The 22029-nt window shown below is 43.5% G+C and overlaps 1 protein-coding gene across 1 annotated transcript in view; it reads left to right on the top strand.

Moving 5' to 3' along the window:
• The window catches only part of TMEM164 (transmembrane protein 164), an 84995-nt gene that overhangs the window by 22968 nt on the left and 39998 nt on the right, over window positions 1–22029 (top strand). Inside the window, exons 2-3 of the mRNA XM_068249608.1 lie at window positions 19017–19066; window positions 20969–21035. Coding sequence (XP_068105709.1) covers window positions 19017–19066; window positions 20969–21035 — 117 coding nt within the window. The remainder of the gene's footprint in view (window positions 1–19016; window positions 19067–20968; window positions 21036–22029) is intronic.

Genomic DNA, 22029 nt, shown 5'->3' with positions numbered 1-22029 from the left:
GACTGAAGATTTCTACCTAGTTCAGGCAACCAACATTTGTCCCATTGTGATTCTGTCATGTGACCCTTGCACATGCCATGCAGGTACTGTAACCTGGCTGCTCAGTGTGAATTTGTTTCCAGTCTTACCTGTTAGCTCAACGTTACCAACAACTGTGTAATGAGGAGCAGGTTTGTATCTAGAAGTCCTAATACTCAAAGTATCCTTGAGTTTTGTTCACCCCCCATTTCCATACCTCAATTTCCTCCATCTCCAATGCAAGAATGACTGAATCTCCTCCCTTCTGATGCAGTGCAAGGGTCACCAACTGTGTGGTAGCTGCTATCGAGAGATAATGGGCAGGATAGTGAATAGTTGTTTTATTCAGCCAGACACTGGAGGTACAAGCAGGAGTGCACATCCGGAAACCATGCTGGCTACTGCTCTCAAATGCAGTTCCAGTAATGTTTCTGTGACCAACGATGTCAGTTAATGTGAGAGTTTACTATCTAGCTTCCATTGACAGAGGCTGGACTGAAGCACACTGTACTCCACTTCTAGCATTGTGCTCTGTGTGTTGTATGGCATCAAAGCACCCTGCACTTTTGCTTGGTCTGAATACATCTGCAAGTCTTTGAAATGCTTTCTGGCTTTAGATGTTCTGGATGATTAAATAACTAAAATCCACTTTTTCTGATCATTTAAATCATTTTACAGACTTGTAGCTATCTACAACATTCTTTAAGTCCTCAGAACCTGTTTCATGTAGGCAAGGCAATATAATACACTTCACAACAATGAACCAGTCCAACTGCTGTATGTGCAGGGCTGTGGAGTCGGTCCAAAAATCCACCGACTCCGACTCCTCAGTTTAGGATTCCACCGACTCCGACTCCTCTAATTTGCATATTACAATTTTGTTGATTAAAAGTATGTAACATGAAATTCGTCTCTTAACTGCCAACGCTTAGGAATTTTACAAGACAACTGAAGTGAGAAGGATATGTAGACTACTATATTTATTCCCTTTAGACTAAAACTAGTTCTTGGTAAGAGTACTTGTAAAAGGTACAAACCGGAACAAAGAACATCTATCAGGCCCTAGGCAATGTAAGTGAGGGTACATGTAAGAATGATGTGCAGGTACTCTGCAGGGGAATGAGGAGATTGTAAACAGACAACACCTCTGTGTTCAATGTGCACAGCATTCTCAGTGGATTCCCTTCAGCTCTGTGGGGAGTGCATATGTAGAGTATAGTACTACTGTGTAACAAAGTAAACCTGAGACGGATGAAATTAAAGTTTTATGAATACCTGGGGCTTCCTCCAGCCGCCTTCAGGATAATCAGTCCCTCGTTGTCCTCCTCCACCACCTGGATCTTCTGCTATGAGTCCAGGTACTTGAGCCAGTCGGGCGTAGTGCGCATGCACACACTCCGCCGCCAGGAGCATACTACACCTGTGCAGCACTATTGCGCAGGTGCAGAATGTTCCTGGCTGTGGGAGCGGCATGCGGCCGGACAGCGCTGAGTGGCTGAATTACCAGGACTCATAGCAGAAGATCCGGGTGGTGGAGGACAGCGAGGGACTGATTAGCCTGAAGGGGGCTGGAGGAAGCCCCAGGTATGTATAAAACTTTACTTTTCATCCATCTCAGTTACCCTTTAATTTGTAGTCACCAAACCAAATTTTAACAACATATCAAATTATTAGATTTCATCAGCAAAGGGAGTGCATACATTTGCATAAATCAGCATCAATGCAGAATTATTTCCATCTCGTTGACCATCTCTATTAGTGGCACAGCTACACATCAGGCTTTATTCTTACAGCATAGATGTTATTTAGTATATATAAGAGATTCCTGAGTACACATCATATATACAGTCACAATCAGATATGTATATCTGACCTTAAAAATACGGGGACTGCTTTATTGAAGCAGCACAAGTAACTCATTTTGATTGGTTTATTTCATTTTTGTGGACTAAGCACAGCTATTACTGTATATATACTGTATATATACATTATTTTTAATGACTATTATCTGAGAAATAGAACATTTTATCATATTTTCTATTTTAATTACAGTTACAAACTCATTAGGAGTCGGAGTCGGTGCATTTTTTTCCGACTCCAGGCACCCAAAATTGCCCGACTCCACGACTCCGACTCCGACTCCACAGCCCTGTGTATGTGTCTGACGTTTTCATACAAGTTTCTCCATGACCCGCTCTAATGATGTTCTAATTATTTGCTCCTGATTCTACTGTAAAGTTGCGCACACACACATACAGCCATAGGGATCAGGACCCAATCTCTCAGGCAACAGTGTGGGGCTGAGTGCTGTACAGAAGCATAGCTAAGCTACAGCTGAGGGACTCTTTCTGTTGCCATGGAGGAGGGAGACTAGACAGCAGTGTGGTGGAATACAGAGTGGCTCCTGGCGGGCTGGGTAAGGAGGGGAACAATTTGTTTGTCTGAGATCACCTTGTACTCTAGATCTTTGGGCGACATCAGTTGACTGTTCACACATTGGATTCTCATCAGAGACATGCTAACCACTCTAGCTTGTGTAGAAGGATTACAGATTTTAGGTAGGCTACATATCCAGTGGGCTGACGTGTCCTATTTCCAAAATGGACTCCGCAAACGTGGTGATGCGCATTCCGATCTGTATCGGTTTGCTGGGCCATGCCAGCAATGTTGATTTGGATGTGTGCTGCTGGAAACTGGAGCATGCATCAAATTTTTTCCCGCACGTGATTCGGATGCAGTCTGTTGATTTCAATGGGCTACGATTCCACATCCAAAATCACAAGCAGAAAATATCTGCAATTCTGAGGTAGTGGAAAATGCCCGTAATGACAAAGTAAGGGCGTTTTTGCCCTTTTTTCCAAATCGCCCACAAAACGCTTGCGCAATGAATCTCTATGACAACATTAGCACGTCATATCAGCACGTTGTGATATGGACAAAGCGGCTCCTGTACCATTTTTGGGCTGTTTTTGCTATAAGGAAGGTATAGGAACGGCGTTAAACGCTCACAAAACCACTTTATGTGGCGATTGCGTTTTTTAGAATAAAAACATTGTATTTATTCTTTTCTGGGTCAAAGAGTTCACTTCCTGACTTGCGTCAGGGAGTAAATGACAAAACCGCTCTGGAAACCGCTTGCGTTTGCGATTATGATTTTAGATGTGAACCAGGCCTCAGGGTGTTTCCTCAAGGCGCTGCTACAATGTATCACTATGGATACATTCACACTGCAGTGGTTGCGATTTCGATTAATCGCACACCTGCTGCATGCAGCGTTTTGGGGGCGATTGCGCTGTGATTCTCATTTTATTGAACGGGAATCACAAGCGCAAATCACGCTGAATCGTGGCAAATTGCGAGATTTGGGTTTGCGTCCGCAATTGCGGTAAAGTGCCTAATGTAAACCGGCCTTTATACTGTAGTATCTTTATCACTGCTGTTTTTTAAAAGTAAAAAGAATTCCATGATTGTAGATATGAATGAATATTTAACCTGTAGATGTATCTATTGAGTTGAGTGTGCATATTTATGCAAATAGTGTGTGTGTGTGTGTATAGCTTATATACACAAGTACTTAGCTAGATAAGAGGTTTATGCAGATATACAGGTCCTTCTCAAAAAATTAGCATATTGTGATAAAGTTCATTATTTTATGTAATGTACTGATAAACATTAAGCCCCGTCTACATGTAGCGATGTGACTTATCAATCGAGCCGCTGATGCTCGATTGATGGTCAGGAATCCTTTTGCAGAAATGACCGCGTCAATGCGGCGTGGCATGGAGACATTCAGCCTGTGGCACTGCTCAGGTGTTATGGAGGCCCAGGATGCTTCGATAGCGGCCTTAAAGAGGAGCTGTTAGGTATAAGGTCTCAGAGAAAATAAACACATATATCAGTAGCTAAAGATTGGCTGTACTTACATTACATATGCATTTCACTGTCCATGTTTGTACTTCACAGAATTTGTATATAGTATATGCAGAGATTGATGCTCCTGACAGCTCATGGCAGGTTCCATGTTTGTCTGTCTCCTATGAAGCCAAATGTGTCGTCATGTCCTGCCTGCTTCCTGATCACAGAAAAGCTCCTACTGAATAACACTAGTGTGCAGTGAATATTGATTAGCCATGTGGCTAGGAACAATAGCGGACTCCTGCAGTGTACTCTGCCCAGAGATTTATCAGTGCTGTGCGCTGGACTGAGTTACAAGCTGCTGAAACTTGATCCTGTAACTTCTCATTAGCAGCCGAGGGGAGGGCCCCAGAATGCTTTGCAGTATGGTATGCGGCTTGCGTCCTCTTAAAGAGACTCTGTAACAAATTGTTTATCTTTATTTCTTCTATGCTATAAGTTCCTATGCCTTTTCTAACGTGGTCTGGCTTACTGCAGCTTTTCCTAATTGCACAGTAGCTGTGTTATCTCTGTTATATGATCTAATCTTCTCTCTATAGTCGGCACAGTCAGGCTGAGGCAGTCAGACTGGAATGTGCAGGGCTGCTTGTGATTAGCTAGAAGCTGTACACACCCCCTGCAGGCTCTGTGTGACTAACACACTCTGCTTAGCTGAGCCTATTAGAAGCTGGTTAGTTTGTTTGTAAACACTGCCTAAAACTGGCAATTACAAGCCAGGTTTGCAGCAGAGAATGGCAGAAACAGCACAGAGGGGACCAGGAGCACATAATGAATAGAATGGTATGCTTTTTATTGTAAGAATTTCAGAGTACAGATTCTCTTTAAGAGCTTGGGTCTAACAGCTTTGCTGATAAGCACACATCAAATGTAAGAGAGATTTTTAACTACAGTATTGCCTTTTTGGCTTCCTTCCAAACTGTTTAACACAGGAGAATAGAGGTTTAAATTAGCTTCTGCAGCCTGACAGTTACTCTTTAAGCTCATCCAGAGTGTTGGGTCTTGCGTCTCTCAACTTTCTCTTCACAATATCCCACAGATTCTCTATGGGGTTCAGGTCAGGAGAGTTGGCAGGCCAATTGAGCACAGTAATACCATGGTCAGTAAACCATTTACCAGTGGTTTTGGCACTTTGAGCAGGTGCCAGGTCGTGCTGAAAAATGAAATCTTCATCTCCATAAAGCTTTTCAGCAGATGGAAGCATGAAGTGCTCCAAAATCTCCTGATAGCTAGCTGCATTGACCCTGCCCTTGATGAAACACAGTGGACCAACACCAGCAGCTGACATGGTACCCCAGACCATCACTGACTGTGGGTACTTGACACTGGACTTCAAACATTTTGGCATTTCCCTCTCCCCAGTCTTCCTCCAGACTTTGGCACCTTGATTTCCGAATGACATGCAAAAGTTGCTTTCATCCGAAAAAAGTACTTTGGACCACTGAGCAACAGTCCAGTGCTGCTTCTCTGTAGCCCAGGTCAGGCGCTTTTGACGCTGTTTCTGGTTCAAAAGTGACTTGACCTGGGGAATGCGGCACCTGTAGCCCATTTCCTGCACACGCCTGTACACGGTGGCTCTGGATGTTTCTACTCCAGACTCAGTCCACTGCTTCCGCAGGTCCCCCAAGGTCTGGAATCGGTCCTTCTCCACAATCTTCCTCAGGGTCCGATCACCTCTTCTCGTTGTGCAGCGTTTTCTGCCACACTTTTTCCTTCCCATTGAGGTGCCTTGATACAGCACTCTGGGAACAGCCTATTCGTTCAGAAATTTCTTTCTGTGTCTTACCCTCTTGCTTGAGGGTGTCAATGATGGCTTCCTGGACAGCAGTCAGGTCGGCAGTCTTAAGCTGGCCATACACTGGCCCGATTTGCGGCCGTTTCGACAGCAGATTCGATCACTGGGATCGAATCTGCTGCCAATCGTTCACGCTAAACGCACCCGCCGATCCGATTTCCTCCCGAAATCGGATCGGTCCGTCGATCGCGCCGTGCGGAAAAATACCGTCGATCGCCCGCGGGTAGGGAGCGCGTGGCTAGCGGCGGCCGATCCGATCAGGTATACATTACCTGACGCTGGCTCCCAGGCATCTTCTCCGCGCTGCACGGCTCTGTTCCTGCTTCCATCCCAGCGTACATTAACTTCCTGTGTCACTGCAGTGACCAGGAAGTTCAAATAGAGGGCGCTCTATTTGAACTTCCTGGTCACGGAGTGACACAGTGTACGCTGGGATGCGGTGCGGGGTGCAGCGCGGAGAAGAGGACCCGGAGCCAGCTTTAGGTAATGTATACAGGGGGGGGGGGGGGAGACAGGCTGAAACCGATTCACAATCTGTTTGCAGTAAAGGCAGCCATACGAACCCTCTCTGATCAGATCAGATAGGGATCTGTCAGCTGGTCGATCTAATGGCAAATCGACCAGTGTATGGCTACCTTTACCCATGATTGCGGTTTTAAATAATGAACCAGGCTGGGAGTTTTTAAAAGCCTCAGGAATCTGTTACAGGTGTTTAGAGTTAATCAGTTGATTCAGATGATTAGGTTAATAGCTCGTTTAGAGAACCTTTTCATGATATGCTAATTTTTTGATAGGAATTTTGGGTTTTCATGAGCTGTATGCCAAAATCATCAATATTAAAACAATAAAAGGCTTGAACTACTTCAGTTGTGTGTGTAATGAATCTAAAATATATGAAAGTCTTATGTTTATCAGTACATTACAGAAAACTGAACTTTATCACAATAAGCTAATTTTTTTTAGAAGGACCTGTATTATTTTTAAATTCAAATATAAATGAGTGTATGTATTACAGGAAGGTAATCTATTGCAAAAGCTGTGGGTTGTTTTATTTGCAAGGATTAGGTGGAGACATTTAAGCTTGACCTGTGCCTCCATTACACAGACATTCTGCACCCAGTTTATCAGCAGGACCAAACATCAAGGTGTGTCCAAAAGGTTTACTTTGGCAAATGTCACATACTGAGAGATTGTCCTGTATTCTTTGTGTTGTACAGTGTGCTTTCCTTTTACATTCTGTCAGTTCTGTTTGTATCTCCTTTATTAACTGTTTGCACAAGACAATGGAGGAAAGCTGATGTATTACACAAAAGTGTGGTTTGAGGTATTGTTTTTCACAATTTTGTTGGTGTGTGTGAGGTAAACGTATGATGATTTCAAAGTGAACACTGTCCCCAGAGCTCGTGTATGCTGCTACTAAGCGATCCTAGTGGCCAATTATGCTGTGTACCACCAGGCGGTATTTGCGGCGATGTTTCCCGACATTGGGCAACATCGTTTAACAGAAGCATGTTAAACGATGTTTGCCCTGCGCAGAGATTGTGCATTAAGCAAAGGACACGACGGTTTGGATCCGGTAGATCTCAGACGACTCCCGCACAATGTACCGTGATCGCTTGAACTCTCATTCAAGCCCATCGTGTATACCTGCAGGCAGGGAGATGGATCGGGGATCGCTCTTCATGGGACTTCTTCACTGGATCTATCTTCCTACCTCGTTTGACGAGTATGTTGCTTAAGACATATGAGGGGGTTGTGATTAGTTCCTGGCTTTACCCCCTTCCAGATTAAATAGAAAAACAAGTGTGGGGACATATGACGAGCTAATCAAGAGTCCTGTTCGGCAAATCCAATATGCATGCGTTCGGCAAATCCAATATTCAAGTCTTTTGGGGATTTAAAAGAAGCACACGAACATGTTGAAAACATACAAACTTTTTAAATTGGTCATGGGCGTAAGCTCTGCCCAAACTGCTGTGAAACCCAGTGAACAATTAAAATCTGGGTTATTGTTGGTTGGCATTAAGCGGTTCCTATTACCAACAAAAAGGTTGTTGTTGTAGCATATGGGCACTAGTATGGTAAAACAGGAGCATTGCCCTTAAAGAATACCACAGCCGAAAGAGTTCACCTTATTAGATGCACCCAAAAATTTCTATGTATTTTCACGTTCCTTTGAGGGCGAAAAAGTGCATCTCATAATGCGACAAATATGGTATTAAAATGTAGGGGGAGGCATGTATTAGATGAAATTCTCATGCCCACTGCTCTCCCCGTTCTCCTCCATCCCCCTCCTTTCTACCCTAAATCCCTGCCGCAGCTCAGTCCAGGTCGCCCAAGTCAGGTGGTAGTGCGCAGGCGCACGTGGCTAGGAGCACTATGCGCATGATGGCACAGTGATGTCATCGTGCTCACGTACAGAGCTCTCCTGGCAGCACTGGCCTGTGTACTACAACCTGACCTGGGTGACTTTGAACCAAGCTGAGGCGGCAATTTAGGGTAGAAAGGAAGGGGATGGAGGAGAACGGGGGGAGAAATGGGCATGAGGATTACATCTAATACATGCCTGCTCCCCCCATTTGTAAAAACTCTTTGGGCTTTGGTATCTGTTAAGTGTGACATGGAAACAAGGCCTTGTTTGCAACTTGAAAGTGGGCCAATGCATTTGACTGACGCAGTCTCCAGCTGCACACAATTTGCCATTAAATTTGCATGCAAGGCCATCTCTAGACATCACCAAAGGTAAAGCATCTTCTAGCTATGTGCTTATCACAGTCCTTGGAGACTGGAGCTGTGCAGCCTTGACCAGTTCTGCTTAGTTTCGGTTAGCATCTGCTAGAAAAACTATCATGTTTACCCAGAGGCAACTGAGCATGCCTGTTTATGTAATCGGCTGAGGGCAGTGATGGGAAAAGGTTAATAATACCATGGGAATGCTAACACATTTAGAAGCATAAGATTATCATTACAATTAGTGCATCACCTGTGCTCTTGTGAATCACCCGGTCCCTGTTGTATTCTAGTGCTGTTAGCCTCTTGCAAGCCCCAGCTTACATAGCTTAGCCATAGCATGTTAAGAATAATTGTAAATATGTGGGTTCTTTGGGACAGAGATAATATAAGATGCTATCTGATCCTGCAAAACTAGCCTGTTATTAAATAGAATATGATATTATGTGTCAATCTTCACCTGGTTCATAGCAGAATGCAAGTTGCTGAAAGGTCAGTGTATTAGCACTTGAGTGACTACATTTATGTGTACGCATTTGCAGTACAAATGTGTTTTTCTTGCTAAACAAAAGGAGGACTTGAAGATGGAGTTTCATTTTATGTCTGTGATCGTTAAGTATTGAAAATTACATAAACTTTCTTAGACCAGGTTAGAGGAAAAATATACAAGACACAAGTTGAAAGATGGACAGTGCATTCAGCTAACAGCGTACATGTGGGAAAGAGGCGCTCTGGTGTTATAAAAACTATTAAAAACAGGTAAAACGAAGGAAATGAGGTGGCTTACATCAATGACAATCTTTGTGTAAACAAAAGATTTTAATAAGCACAGGCAACACGTTTCACAGGTCTGAGCCCGCTCCATCAGGCCAATAACAGTGCCAAATGAAAAAAAGCTGTCCAGCATAGGGAGCCTCCGAGGCTTTCATTGGCTCCTGAGCGGGTGATCACGGCTCCTGACCAGCTGACAGCGTGATGGCACAGAGGGGGGCCTGTGGCGATGGGAGGGCGTTGTGACCGGTGAGAGCGGCGGGTATGTGCAGCAATTCTTTGGGAGGCGCCATTTTCTGGTACCAGTGATTTTAAGGGGCTAGAGACTGCTGGTACGCAAAGCCTTATGCAGTAAATAATCTACAAGCACATATTTTGGTTTGAATGCTACATTCTGGAGAAATATATTCAAATCAGAATTGTTGCTAAGACTGTGTGTGTGTCCATAGGTGAGTAAATGAAAGTGGTAGGTGTCACAGAGCCCCTGGTGGCCAGACCGCGAATTGCCTTCCAATCGGTTTCAGCACACAGACCATGCAAGCTGTGGTCGCAATAAGTGGGCAGAAACTGACAGAATTTGGGCAGCAGCCCGACTAGAAGGGAGCATGTGAGGTACGGTACTTTTCCAGGTCAGTGTCCATCAGCTTTTGTAATGCCTGCTGCATTACCGGGTCAGCACACATGGGCCGTCCAGTACTGGCCGGTTCCGGGCGAGTACTTTCAGAAACTCTGGGATTGGGGTCCACACTGACAGTTTCCTGCGTAACTGTTGCCGCATTGCCCGCAGGTTGCTCAACCTCTGTACGGTCAGGATCTTCAGTCTCTGGTTCCCCTCGACGTGAGTCAGATGGGCCAGCGGACACATCCAGCTCCCGCAGTTGCTGGCTATCCTATTGAAACAAGTAATTTACCATGTCCTATTTGTTCTTGCGGAGGGTGTCAATGCCCCGCAGCTGACAAAGATGTTCCAGGTCTGATACGGCCATGAGCTTGTAGTTCCCGGACATTTCCATGCCAAATAAAATAAAACTTTTGGGAAGAGGTACTGGCTACACAGTCTCTCTGTATATATTAAAAAATATATTGCATTCCAGCTACACCAACAAATTAGTTCGTTTCTTGATAGCGCTAGCGCTATCTTAGATACTTTCAGCATAACACCGCTGCCACCACTGTCACAGGGCCCCTAGTGGTTGGAACGCAAATTGCCTTCCAATTGGTATCAGCACACAGATCAGGTAAGCTGTGGTCGCGATCAGTGGGCAGAAACCGACGGAATTTGGGCAGCAGCCCGACTAGAAGGGAGCCTGTGGGTTACGGTAATTACAACTTGCACACTATTACAGGGTATAACTGCCACCACTTCTGCTTTTCTGGGCCAGAAGCACCCACTGACCAGCTATTTCTAGACCTGTAATTAAAACGGTTAAACACTCTATTCTGTCTAGCTAACAACAATACAATAGTAGCGTCTCTCCAGAAGTCTGGGTTCAGTTTCAGCAAAGTCTTTGGTTTCAGCTCAGTTCAAAGTCCAAACAAAATGGCTACCACTTGTTCCTCAAAGTGGCAGCAGCTCTCATGAAGGTGGAAAATGGAGGAATGAGGGAGGAGTCCCTTGCAGACACTTTTGAACAATGTACATCTTTGGGTGGAGTCTGAAGTACAGCCCAGGGGATGGACAGGGGCGGTTAGCTCCCTGGATGGGTTCCCCATGCCCACCAAATATGACATTTGTCATATCTCGGCTTACGCTTTCCGCACACACGACCATCACATATTCATATACCTCAGAATATGCCAGTTCATGTGATACCAAACTTGATTAGGGTAGAGGATTCAGTTCCTGAGAAGTTTAATAACTGGGTTGTAGGGGCCCCGGGCCCCTCTCGACTGGTATCAAGAGATTCAGCAGGACCCTATGGATCCAATGATACCGTTCTCATAACTACCCTATCTACGGTATTCCGTAAATATGCAAAAAAGTATATACAACATTCATTTCTTCCTGCTAATGCTGCAGCCAGGCTGTCTGGTGTCAAGCTGTGACTAGCTTCCTGGCTCTCCCTGTATGAAAAGGGCTCACTAAATGGTGGGCAATTGACATCTGCCTGAGGTAATTAAAAAGTAAACATTCCCTTGAACACAAGCCTGGCCCAAGCTAATTAACAAATCAAAAGACATCCTGCACCTAAGTACTGCTATCTCTCTGCTGAGAAAAGAGAGAGCCCAGATTGACTGCAGATGCTCCTACACAACCAATCTAGATTCTATCGATCTTAATCGTAATCGATGCAGAGAATCGATTGCGATCGCATGTTCTGCATAGGCGGTTCAAGGACGTGGCGGCGGCCACGCAACCGTCCGTCACAGTAGGGGTACATTGCTTACATTGTACTGTGATCATTTAACACACATTGGGCAGTTGAATGCTGCCTGCTTGCACGTGGAAGTGTGTGGTTCCTGTATGTTTTACAATTGCCCTGCTGATCCCAACTGGTTTAGTGGAGTCCTATCTGACTGCATAAACAGTGGCTCGGTGACCTTTGCTGGGTGGCTAGGCAGGTGTCCCCTGACCACACTATGGCCTCGATTCATCATTCTCTTTGAGATAACTTTTTCCAGTTTGTTAAATTACCGAATTCGAAGTTTAGCGATTTCTAGTTGTATTCATCAAGGTTTTTCCTCATTCGGTGTGAATTCGATAACAATTCGGTAACCATTCGGTAACGTGTCGATATTTGCATTTTACAGTGGTACTTTAACACAAGGCCATAAGATTACCATGGAATTGTGGGTAAAAGGCAGTCCTTTGAGCACTACGTAGCAACATTCTGAATAGGGCTTTACACCTGGACCAGGATTCTGAAAGTGGTTGGGACAATCCCACAATTTGATAGGAGCCTTTTCTAAAAAATTATAGTGCAGCTAGCAAATTAGTTAACCCTGACACTGCCTGTGTCCTCTTACAAGATGATTCAAGAGAAATGCAGATGTCGTGTTATAGCAAATAAATCTATTCTCTTACAAATTTATATGGTTGCAGACCTTATTCTTGCCCTTCTGCGCCTTTGAATCACTCTCAGCTGATACATAACCACTTCAAATGGCTCCATCTTCTCTGTCAGCAATGATCTGACAGGAATAACAGAGCAGTGAAGGAGATAACTAATCCTAAATGTAACGCTAAACCACGCCCACTTTCTTTTTTCATGAATTGCACTTTATTTCGTTTTAGCGAATCGTTACCGAATGTTCGCTAACAGCTGTAGATAACTTTGATGAATCCTGAAATGAAGTTAACAAATTCGGTATTTTACCAAACTGTTAACAAATTTGCTAAGTGTTGATGAATCGAGGCCTATGTCATTGGAGATCCATCATGTTGGCTCACGGACAACCGGCCTCATTTTTCTTCCATTGTGGGGTTAGCAGCAGGGCACCTCTCAGTCATCTTTTCCCTTTCCCTCTCTGTAATCCATAACAAGCTGCCAAGCTGTGTATCACAATAAACATCATTCTCGCAAAGGTCTTTCATTGTAACAATTTTTGGATGATTGTACTTTCAAGGCTGCCTGTTGTGATGGAAGGCTTCACAAAAAACTTGGCTGTCTTCGTATTTCCTTGAAACCTCTTTCCCAATCTCTGGGCAGGCAATGGTCACTGTAGACAATCTCTTATGTTCTGTATTATCATGTACTTATATTATGTTGCTCAGATTTAGAACAGGATGTTTGTAAAGGCCACGGAACACAATGAGGAAACAAACTTGTTTTGCAAACACCCTCAGTGTGTTTTATGTGTCTCAATAGACTGACATGCTTCTATAGCTTATTTGAGAAAACGAAGGTTAATTTTCGGAATGTTAGATGCACTTTTTCTCACCCAATGAACACTCAAAACAAGAGGGCACCACTGATCCTAGTTATCTATCACCCTCTGGCTTCACATCCCGATAACCTGGTTCTCCTCCTGCTGCACGCCGCTGATCCCAGTGATCTATCACCATCTGGCTTCACATCCTGACAACCTGGCTCTCCTCCTGCTGCACGACGCTGATCCCAGTTATCACCCTCTGGCTTCACATCCCGACAGCGTGGCTCTCCTCCTGCTGCATGCTGCTGATCCCAGTTATCTATCACCCTTTGGCTTCACATCCCGACAGCCTGGCTCTCCTCCTGCTGTACGCCGCTGATCCCAGTTATCTATCACCCTCTGGCTTCACATCCCAACAGCCTGGCTCTCCTCCTGCTGCACGCCACTGATCCCAGTTATCTATCACCCTCTGGCTTCACATCCCAACAGCCTGGCTCTCCTCCTGCTGCACAGCGCTGATCCCAGTTATCTATCAACCTCTGGCTTCACATCACGACAGCCTGGCTCTACTCCTGCTGCATGCCGCTGATCCCAGTTATCTGTCACCCTCTGGCCTCACATCCCAACAGCCTGGGTCTCCTCCTGCTGCAAGCCACTGATCTGTCTCTATCACCCTCTGGCTTCACATCCCGACAGCCTGGCTCTCCTCCTGCTGCATGCCGCTGATCCCAGTTATCTATCACCCTCTGGCTTCACATCCCGACATCCTGGGTCTCCTACTGCTGCACACTGCTGATCCCAGTTATCTATCACCCTCTGGCTTCACATCCCGACAGCCTGGCTCTGCTCCAGCTGCATGCCGCTGATCTGTCTCTATCACCCTCTGGCTTCACGTCCCGACAGCCTGGCTCTCCTCCTGCTGCACGCCACTGATCCCAGTTATCTATCACCCTCTGGCTTCACATCCCGACATCCTGGCTCTCCTCCTGCTGCACGCCGCTGATCCCAGTTATCTATCACCCTCTGGCTTCACATCCCGGCAGCCTGGCTCTACTCCTGCTGCACGCCACTGATCCCAGTTATCTATCACCCTCTGGCTTCACATCCCGGCAGCCTGGCTCTACTCCTGCTGCACGCCACTGATCCCAGTTATCTATCACCCTCTGGCTTCACATCCCGACATCCTGGGTCTCCTACTGCTGCATACCGCTGATCCCAGTTATCTATCACCCTCTGGCTTCACATCCCAACAGCCTGGCTCTCCTCCTGCTGCAAGCCACTTATCCCAGTTATCTATCACCCTCTGGCTTCACATCCCGACAGCCTGGCTCTCCTCCTGCTGCACGCCGCTGATCCCAGTTATCTATCACCCTCTGGCTTCACATCCCAACAGCCTGGGTCTCCTACTGCTGCACACTGCTGATCCCAGTTATGTATCACCCTCTGGCTTCACATCCCGACATCCTGGGTCTCCTACTGCTGCACACTGCTGATCCCAGTTATCTATCACCCTCTGGCTTCACATCCCAACAGCCTGGCTCTCCTCCTGCTGCATGCCGCTGATCCCAGTTATCTATCACCCTCTGGCTTCACATCCCGACAGCCTGGCTCTCCTCCTGCTGCACGCCGCTGATCTGTCTCTATCACCCTCTGGCTTCACATCCCCACAGCCTGGCTCTCCTCCTGCTGTATGCCACTGATCCCAGTTATCTATCACCCTCTGGCTTCACATCCCGACAGCCTGGCTCTCTTCCTGCTGCACGCTACTCTTGCTGTAGGGGTGTAGCCCCCCTTTCCTGTTCTACAGTGAGCGATTTCTTAACTTGAGTGGGGTCAACTCCCCACCTGCCTAATCAGTGGTTGCTTTAGTGGTAACCCTCCCTTGTGAGTATTATTATAAACAAAACACTTGTCTACTTAATCCTAATTTACTATTGTCTGCTCTGGATTTCCTCATTTTTGGCTTCCTAAAATGACAGGGCACAGTTTGAAAGTGTCAGGAGCCCTGTTAACAAACTCTTTTCCTCCAGAATTGTTATGACTAGGCATGCTCATGTCTATGAGAATGGATGGACAAGCATCTGATCAGCTATTGCAAAGTTTTGCTTTGCTGTTCCTGCTTTAGTACAGGCTCGTGACCAGGAAATGAAAGCCTAACAAATCAAGCGCTTTAAATGGATTACATGCTTCCCCAGGAGTTGTGGACATCACTGGTCATGGCTGTTGCAGAATGCAGCACCACCAGTTAACAGCTGTCAAGAATAAATGCTAGAAATGTCCCGAGTCTAAAGGTGGCCATACTGCAGATGATTTGGCTGCCAATCGACCATCTGATTCAATTATTATGGAGCATGCCCATTAGACGATGCAACTAATTTCAGGGCAAAATTGGTTGCATGCATCCATTAGACATGATGCAAGATATCGGACCATCATGGTAGATGGCGTGCGCAGCGGTAATTGCATACGATATCGGGATGCATCAATACTTTACCGGTCTGTGTCCTCCGCTGTCTCTGGCTCTGCACTCTTCCACACACATGCCCCACCTGGTTGCCGCTTTACTGTATGTTTCAGAACGGGCAGCCGCTTATCTAATGCCCCCGAGAAAAGGCCCAGTATGCTGCAGAACAAGGGAAATGCCAGGTGTCTGATATCGCCCTGATCAGGTGTGCCTCCTTCATTCAACAAAGGCTTCTGCAGTTTGTGTTATTTTGAAAACCTGATGGGTCACTTTAGCATCTTGCACTGTGTATGTATGTATATTTTCAATAGCGGTCAGTTTGCACAGTGCTATTTTTGACAGTACACAGAAATGATCCCTGTGCATGCCTAAGCACTGACAGACATCCTTGTCGCTACATAACATTGCCTATGTGTGACTGGCTAATGATTCCCCTTGCCTGCTGTAAATGGGAAGAGAAATTACTTGTTGATTTATTCAGGATTAAAGCGACAGGAAGCGTTTCTATGGCAACTAGTCGGGTAATTTATTCATTAGGTTTTCTGATCTGTATAATGAAAGGAACCCCAGGTAACCTGAAAATACCCAGACTCCTGTAATGTGTATTGCAGATTTGAAGATCTATTATCTTTTATAATTATTGTATTCCAATTGCTCTCAATTTGTAATAGTATGATTCAGAATTATTTTTAGGAGTGTGCTCATCCTATCTAATCAGAGAAGGTAAATCAATGTTTGCATGTTGAGAAATATGCTCTGCAAAATGCAGAAGTATGATTTCATAAACAAGGGACTGAAACTAGGATTTGAATCCTGATATATCTATCTTGTTAAAAATGTAATTACATCGCTCCTAAACCTGGGTGCGTGTTCTATTCTGGAGCATCGGTATTTGGAATTCGTATTTTATTTTTTAAAAAGGAAGTTGAGATATGCTAAATTGACCCTTTTAGACAAACAGGGTGCCACCTTTAGTAAACCGTGTTTTTCACAAATAGATATTTTCCATGGGGGTTTTGCTAAGCTGCCACTCACACTCTTCCTTTTAGTCTCCACATGGGGCTGTGGGATAAACGTACTCTTTCCCTTCCTCCTAATTAAAGAAGGAGCAATACCTGTAGAAGGGCTTTAAAGTATTTAGCAAATGTTTATTTTATCATAGACTTTGTCAGGAGCGAAGGTGGGGTTAGAGTAGCATGATTTGTACCTTGCCAAAATGGAGTATTCGCAAAAGAAACCCCAGTCCTCACCTGGTCAGATATGTACATAGTGAGTATTATAACTATGGTATGTTACACTGACACACTGCAGAGCTTTGGATCTGCCTGTACAATGCACTGGAATAAGCTCCTGGCAGAAAGTCTTTGGGCGTGGAGTGATCAGGGCGTACTTATGTATAGGGCATCCCCAGCTGTCTCACAGACGTGCACGCTGCGTAAGCCCTGAAATAATGACACAGACAGGGAGATAAGTCCCGAGTACAAATCTTTAGACTGCTGCAATGGTCTAGTTCAACATTTTTTAGTAAAAAAGCCTTTGTATAGCCTTTGCAGATTAAATGGAAAAACAAAAGTTTGCTTTCCTAAAACAGAAAGAATTTGCGATAATTCAGGTTGGAGTGAGCTCGAGATGTCTCCCAGTGCAACACTGCTGAATATATGCAAATTAACCATTGTACCCTTAGAAGCTAAACACACCTCCAGAACCGCTGGAATGCAATGATGTGTCAGCTTGTTAATATGTACAGAGCCATAATAATCCAACATGCATACAGACTGTTTCGGATTGTTTGATCCTCATCAGTGCATGGCATGGATTAATTTGGCTCTATGGAGTAGGGCTTGTAAATCCGAGAGGCATTACAAGCCCTACTCCATAGAGCCAAATTAATCTATGCCATGCACTGATGAGGATCAAACAATCCGAAACAGTCTGTATGCATGTTGGATTATTATGGCTCTGTACATATTAACAAGCTGACACATCATTGCATTCCAGCGGTTCTGGAGGTGTGTTTAGCTTCTAAGGGTACAATGGTTAATTTGCATATATTCAGCAGTGGTGCCTGGGAGACATCTCGAGCTCACTCCAACCTGAATTATCGCAAATTCTTTCTGTTTTAGGAAAGCAAACTTTTTTGTTTTTCTTAACATCTTAGTAAGGGGGCTTTTAGGACCATTGTAGTCCCTTACACACCCCAATGAGTTCCAGATTAAATGGAACAGTAGTTTGATAATGCATGCATCAATGCTACAAAAATAAATTTATTTTTTTTACAAAAGTGGAATTACCCTTTAAGCTGCCTTTTCTAGGTTGATAATGTTTAAAACCAGTGATGAATTTATTACAAAATGTCTGCACTGCTTTGTTGTACCAGTCTCAAGATCACTTGAAAAGTGGCACATAAATGATCAGCTGTGATCTTTGCATCAATGTACAGCTATGTGAAAAAGAAAGTGTACCGTCTTTCTATTCTATAGTTTTTCTTATCAGGACATTGTAGGTTTTAAAGTGTACCTGAACTCATTGTAACATAATGAGATGCACATAATTACATATAGTACTAGTCCTACTAAAGGTCCGTACACACGCCGGACTGGAGGCAACGACGGGTCCGTCGTCGCCTCCCGCTGGGTGGGCGTTCCAGCGACAGTCCGGCGTGGGTGCAGTCTGTCTGCAGACTGATACGGCTGCTTCTGAGCGATCCGCGGGGCGGATCGCTCAGAAACAGCCGTATCAGTCTGCAGACAAACTGCCCCCACGCCGGACTGTCGCTGGAACGCCCACCCAGCGGGAGGTGACGACGGACACGTCGTTGCCTCCAGTCCGGCGTGTGTACGGACCTTAAGAAATAGTCTGAAGTCCCTTTCTGCTTTTCTGTACTGCAAGCTTTAAAAATCTAGTGCTGTTATTTACAGTATGCAAATGAGGCTACAGAACATACAACAAGTAAATAAGAGGCAAAACTCTTCTGTTTGGTTGACAAAACACAGCTGATAACATTTTAGAGCTGAAAATTTCAAAGAGTCATTGCTTCAGTTTGGTAGCTGAATTTGTTTCGGCTATTAAACTGAAAATTATAGTATGAGAGTCTACATACATTACTAATGTTCTATTTATCATTAGTACTACACGTATAGCTATCTCATAAGTATATTTGCAGTTTAGGTTTACTTGAAACTTGAGAGTAGCCCTTTGGTAAACCGAAGCTGATAAACAACAATACATGATCTATTACACAGTGTCAATATGAAATGAACAAATACGAAGTCATAAGGCAGAAGCAGTGTGTGAAAAATTATGTACACTTATTTATGACTGTATTTCATAAGTTGTTTTGAGTCCATGTACATATAAAGGGGATGCCTCGCCATGTTGGTCAATGGAGATATTAGTGATGTATCAGTTGGAGTAGTCAAGTTTTGCTGTCCGCTTACCTCAGAACAAAATGAGAGAACAGAAATGTTAAGTTAAAACAAATAAACCCTTACATCATTTCTTTGTGTTTTACAGATATTTCTTCTGGCTTGTCCCCCATGTAAAGTTGCCACAGTAGTATTCAGGTGAGTATTCGGTTTTGTCATGGTAAGGTTTGTTCCCTTGACAGATGTTAGTCTGATTAGCAGTGCAGAATCCATACAGTGTTCTATAGTGGTGCACATAGAGAGCTGCTGATTGTGAGTGTGAGTAGTTCAGGTTATTTTGGCCTGTGTATGAAAGGTCTCTTGGTTTAGGATATGCTGACATAGTTACTATTACAACTCCTATGTTGGTAAAAGAACTCCGTCTATAATATACAGTGCACAGAACTCTGCATCAATGATAGATCACACTCTTGGAAGAAAACATTGCTTCCCAATTTTGAGGCTTTTCACACAGTTTTTATTAAAGTGAACCTGAACTCAGAACTTCCTCTCTGCTCTAAAAGATAAGCACTAGCATAATAACCTGTAATGAAAAACGATTCTTTGTTACAGCTAAATACAAATGCTAAAATAATCTCCAGTGTTTCTACTTCCTGCTTTCATGGAAGCAGACATTGAGTTAACATCCTGTGCTTTCAAATGAGCTTATCTGCCGTGGCAGTCAGGTGACAAAGGGGAGAGATTAAGTTACTACTTGTAATTAGACACACATGAGAGGGAATTAGACGGGCTAAACCTTCTAAATACATACAGGGTGGTTTTTCTCTCGGTTTTCCTTCTGTCCTGTGCAAGAGTTCAGGTCCACTTTAACTACTTGCTGACTACTCCACGCCAACTGGCGTGAGCAGTGCGGCAACCCCAGGACTGCTCCACGCTGATTGATGTGAACGGCCGTCTATGGGGCTCCGCCATATTTAACTGACATTTTTTTATCATAACAACCAAACGATTTATACAGGAAAAGCATGACGATTAACAAGGCTGCCCAAACGTATTTATTTATTGTATTTATAAAGCACCAACATATTACGCAGCGCATCGCATATATGTGTGTGTGTGTGTGTGTGTGTGTGTGTATATATATATGTATGTATATGTATGTATATATATATATATATATATATATATATATATATATATATATATATATATATATATATATATATATATATATATATATATATATATATATATATATATATGTATGTATATATATGTATGTATGTATATATATATATATATATATATATATATATATATATATATATATATATATATATATATATATATATATATATATATATATATATATATATATATATATATATGTATATATGTATATATATGTGTATGTATATATATATATATATATGTGTATGTATGTGTATATATATATATATATATATATATATATATATATATATATATATATAATTCCCCCCCCCACCCCAAACTCTGCCCCCTGATGTTATCTTGCCTATCGTGTGTCTATTTTGCTTACCCTGGGATTAAGTCAGCTGGTACTGATATACTGCCATGATTTTTTACCGTAAAAAAAGATAAAAAGAGTGTAAAAGGCTAGGTTCACGGTGGGCGTTAAGATGCATTCCTGGGAAAAGCAGGAGTGCAAGGCAGTGGAAAAGTCGCACTGCACTTTTATCCGGTAACACAATGCATGTAGTGCGCTGTGATACTGCATGCCCGTTAGACCGCACTGCAAACTTTGCATTGTTTCTTTATACCCGCTGTGGTTATCTGCGTTCCAATATAGTCTTTATACTGCACCACAATGCCCCACTGTGAACCGAGCCTAAGTGACAACACTGTATCATCCCTGCCAGTATCTTTGTTCGGCAAGGGTATAAAGTGTCATTCTGGATAGCAGGATGGAGATTGGTGCATTCCATACATGACCCAGCTAGTCTCACATCCTGCAGCATGACCGTTCCTAGCATCTAATGTGCTTACAGAATGCAGAAGAAATGAGTCTTCTCACTGCACATACAGTATGTAATGCGTCAGTGTTTTATTTCTCTTTAGGTTACAGATGCATATGCTGAATGGAGCTCTTCTTGCACTATTGTTTCCAGTGCTAAATACTCGAATGGTATGTAGACTTTTTGCCTTATTCCTTTCTTTTGTTTTAGTTCACTAGTCTCTTATGTGTTTTGGATAAAGAATGTGCCTACTTTCCTTTGAAATATATTCAGCGTCACCCTGAGCGTTCCACCTCCCGGTTTGGAAGGAGGAGTCATCAGAGTCACATGATGCCCAATGTGACATGCAGGACAGTGAACGCCTCCTGACTCTGTCCGCTTGTCTGAGTGCAGAACAGCGGTATTCAGGGGTGTTCGAATTCTAATACCAACACTTTTAGTAGACATTTTCAGCAGATCATACTATTCATTCCATACAAACATTCAAATTCAAATGGGATTAAAGTTTATTAAAAAGCAGGACATCCACAGGAGCAAGTGGGATCTCTGCATGTGGTGAACCATCCCATTGCTTTGTTTATTATCCGTCAGTAAAAACTAGCGGTGTTTTGATTGACATCCGATCCCATTTCTATTATCTATCAAGTTTGCAAGTGGCAAATCCATTCATACTTCCTGATTGATTTTCAAACAGGGAAATATTGATTAAACCCACCAACTGGCATATATCTCTTAGGCCTGGAACTCACTAGCAGTACATTACTAAGCCATTTCTAAGCTCTTGTGATTTGAAAAGCTCTTGCTAATGTAATGCTATTGGCGTGAGCAATGTGATTGTATAGAAATCTCCCATAGCATTACATTAGCAATAGCTTTTCAAATCACTAGCGCTTAGAAAAGGCTGCTAGTGGGTGTGAGCCCTTAAAGTATGCCTACTTCCAAACTACTGATCACTAGGGATTGTCAGTGAGATGCAAATAATTCTGATTATTTTTGCAGGATTCTGCAAATTCCAAATGCACATCTCTGCAGCTTGAAAATGCACCAATCAAATCATGCTAAGGTATAATATGATTGGTCAATTATATATATATATATATATATATATATATATATATATATATATATATATATATATATATATATATATATATATATATATAT

The sequence above is a fragment of the Hyperolius riggenbachi genome, chromosome 8, assembly GCF_040937935.1.
Source record: "Hyperolius riggenbachi isolate aHypRig1 chromosome 8, aHypRig1.pri, whole genome shotgun sequence".
Taxonomy (NCBI): Eukaryota; Metazoa; Chordata; class Amphibia; order Anura; family Hyperoliidae; genus Hyperolius; species Hyperolius riggenbachi.
Note: the sequence above shows the minus strand (reverse complement) of the source record. Positions and strands in the feature narration are given on the sequence as shown.